General features: G+C 42.2%; 1 protein-coding gene across 1 annotated transcript; it reads right to left on the reverse strand.

Annotated features, from left to right (window-relative positions):
* Positions 1 to 388: 388 nt before the first annotated feature.
* LOC139936461 (uncharacterized) lies at positions 389 to 3092 on the reverse strand. The gene is made up of 4 exons (XM_071931273.1): positions 2656 to 3092; positions 2464 to 2554; positions 2124 to 2307; positions 389 to 1323 (listed from the first exon to the last, which is right to left on the reverse strand). Exons 1-4 carry the CDS (start codon positions 3090 to 3092, stop codon positions 389 to 391), a joined length of 1647 nt encoding a protein of 548 aa, XP_071787374.1.
* Positions 3093 to 3500: the final 408 nt, after the last annotated feature.

Consider the following 3500-nt stretch of genomic DNA (forward strand, 5'->3'; position numbering starts at 1 on the left):
ACTTGCCAGGTAGAGTTGTTCTTAGGGAACTGTCTTGCTTTATTCTACTGCCGTGGAGTAGAAAATCGGAGGTTCGGGAGACTTCTCAGTTCTGAAAAGAACTGTCCTGCTTTTTAACTATTACCAGGGCGGATGGTTTAGAAATTGACTGGACTACTACTTTAGCTATAGGATTTAGTTTATACGATCCACTTGGTTATTACATAATTCTTCAATGATATTAAAATCACATAAACTTTCATATTGTTGATACCCATTGACCTATGTACCTCACTGAATTTGGCTTATTGATATTGAAATCAATTGATAATTTTACATAATATTACCCTCAATCAAATGGAAGTGCCCAGCTGTATTATGGCTAGGACAATGCCCTTGAGAATGCCCTCTACAGTGGCAGAGAAGTCTGGTTTCCCGACCCTGTGCTTTGTGCATCTCCAATAGCCTGCCCTTGCCCCTCATTCGCTTTTTCGTGAGCCATATGAAGTTTACACTCATGCTTCATGTGACCTGGGCGTTTACAATAAAAACAGCGAATCGGGGGCCTGTCCTGCCGCCTTCCTGAGCCTTCATATATGCCCTGGCTAGTTACCGTCCCACCTTGTTTCACCACTGCTTGCATAAGCAAAGTTATCTGTTCCTGCTGTTTGCAAAGAGTTTCTTGCTGTGCTTGCATACATTTAAGAATCTCTTGTTGCTGTTGCAACACTGTTTGCAACTGTGTATCCCCTTGGGACTTGTTAACTACATGGTTAATGCTAACATTAGCATCAGCCACTGGCTTGTCACTATTCAGATCATTTTCTGTACCTAGGTGATGCAAGTGCACACTTGCACCACGTCGAGAACCCCAAGGGTACTCCTCTAGATCTCTGAACAACTCGCGAGCTGAATCGCTCATTTCGGTAAAATCCTGATCCGGTTCAGCCAAATCTAAGCGCCTCAGCTCAAGCCTGACACCTTGATTTCTTGCGCCCGCCACAAACTGCCCAATCAAAACCCTATCTCTCAAACCCTTCAATGCATCTTTCTCTGTTTCTGTAGCAACCTCTAAAATCTGAGCATGCATTCGCATGAGCGAGCGGAAAAAATCCATAAGGGATTCGTCTTCCCTTTGCCGTCTTTCAAAAAGGGCTTTCTGAAGGGCCTGTACTGACTCCTCTGCCCCAAACTGACGCCGAAGGAGTTTTTTTAGCGCTGCATAATCACCTGTTACATTCTCATTGTGGCATTTGATCTCATCAAGAGCAACACCCGCGAGATGGTGGACAACCACTTTAGCCCTATCTACCTCAGGGATACGACATTGTTGCAGATAAACCTCTGGGCGATTCCAAGCAAACATGGACATGACACCAAAAAATCTAAATTGTGTAACAACTTTCTTTCCACGTAAAAGTTATAACATATGAAAGGAAACAGACATTTACTTTTTTTACACACTCTGTACCATTTTGTACAAATTCAGCTCATGTTTGCACAAGCTGTGAACAGACCCTAAAAAGTGAGCACATTAAGGTGATTTCTTCAAAGTTAAATTATTTTCCCCCACAAGGGTTTTTCCAGCAAAACTTTATTAGTTGTGATTAGCAGCAGGTACAACTATTTAAAATCCAGAATGAATTTTAATTTGTGTTTCTCTTTTAAGCAATATGTGAGTGTACTTGTGGGAGCTTCGCGACTAACCGAGAGATGAAGTTATTTCAATTGCACGAAAAATCCACTGACTATCTTCATGGCAATTCAAAATATGCTTCTACCCTTATTACCAAGTCTGAAATGAGTAAAGAAATCAACACTCTAGTTGGTGTATTTTAATAACGAGTCATCAAAAAGTGTAATGCGACTAACCGGTAATGCGACTAACCATGCAATGTAATGCGACTAACCAAATCTTTTTTCAAGAGGACGCTGCTAAGAGGTCAGCAAAGCTTGACATCTTGGTTTTGACTTACTAGAGGACAATATTACATGAATCAAGAGATCTGGGGCTCTGCAGGTGCCACTCATGCCCTACCCACAATGCATTTCCCATGCTGAAAACTATAACATGTGTTGTACATCATGTACCACTCCAATCTAGTTTCATCATTAACATATGAAACAAAATAAAGAAAAGCAACCTTTCTTGGGAGTTGGAAACTTTCCTTGCTTGATAGATAAAGAGTTTCCTAGCTTGACTGTTGCAGAGGCTCGTATCTTAATGGATGGAGATCTTTCTTGCTCGATAGATGGAGAATGTCTTTGCTCCATATGTTTCTGGATATGTGGAGAGTTTCCTTGCTTGACTGATGGAGAACTTAGTGGCTGAATAGAAGATGAATTTTGTTACTGTTGATCAAATGATGGAGACTTTACATTGCTCAATAGATGGAGAACTTCCTCGCTTGACTGATGGAGAATTTCCTTACTCAACTTATAGAGAGGTTCCTTGCTCAATATTTGAAGAATTTCCTCGCTGACCTGATGAAGAATTTCCTCGCTGACACGAAGAAGAATTTCCTCGCTGACCTGATGGAGATTGACCTTGCTTGACTGAATGAGAGGTTCCTTGCTTGATAGGTGGAGAATTTCCTCGCTTGACTGATGGAGAATTTCCTTACTCAACTGATAGAGAGGTTCCTTGCTCAATATTTGAAGAATTTCCTCGCTGACCTGATGAAGAATTTCCTTGCTGACCTGATGAAGAATTTCCTCGCTGACCTGATGGAGAATTTCCTCGCTGACCTGATGGAGAATTTCCTCGCTGACCTGATGGAGAATTTCCTCGCTAACCTGATGGAGATTGACCTTGCTTGACTGAATGAGAGGTTCCTTGCTTGATAGGTGGAGAATTTCCTCGCTGGCCTACCGTAGAATTCCCTCACTGACCTGTCGGAGAATTCCCTCGCTGGCCTGGCGGAGAATTCCCTCGCTGGCCTGATGAAGAATGACCTTGCTTGACTGATGGAGAGGTTCCTTGCTTGATAGATGGACAGTTTCGTCGCTGGCCTGATGGAGAATTCCCTCGCTGGCCTGATGGAGAATTCCTGTGATGGCCTGATGAAGAATGACCTTGCTTGACTGATGGAGAGGTTCCTGACTCTTGGCATTACACACTATTGGTCAAGTGTCTGTAATGGCTTCCACCTTACAAGAATCAACAATAAAAACCAGCTTGTACAAATGTCTAAATCACAAAGAATGTTGTTAATTACTAAGTTGGGCAGAGTGACTGACCCTCTCCACACTTTTGTGACTGATGTTCCCTCTCAGTCAGTGCTTTACAGTGCATCTTAACACTCTAATATTATCTTTGATTGTTCCTGTTTTGTTAACAAATCGATTCCATGTTAGGCTGTGGGCCAATCATGGTGAAAGGAACCAGTTGACTTGTGCTAGCAGTCTCTGACAGGGTAACTATATTAAAGGAACACGTTGCCTTGGATCGGACGAGTCGGTCAAAACAAAAGCGTTTGTAACCGTTTTTTATAAAATGCATATGGTTGGAAAGATGTTGT

Source organism: Asterias amurensis, chromosome 4 (genome assembly GCF_032118995.1).
Source record: "Asterias amurensis chromosome 4, ASM3211899v1".
Lineage (NCBI taxonomy): Eukaryota > Metazoa > Echinodermata > Asteroidea > Forcipulatida > Asteriidae > Asterias > Asterias amurensis.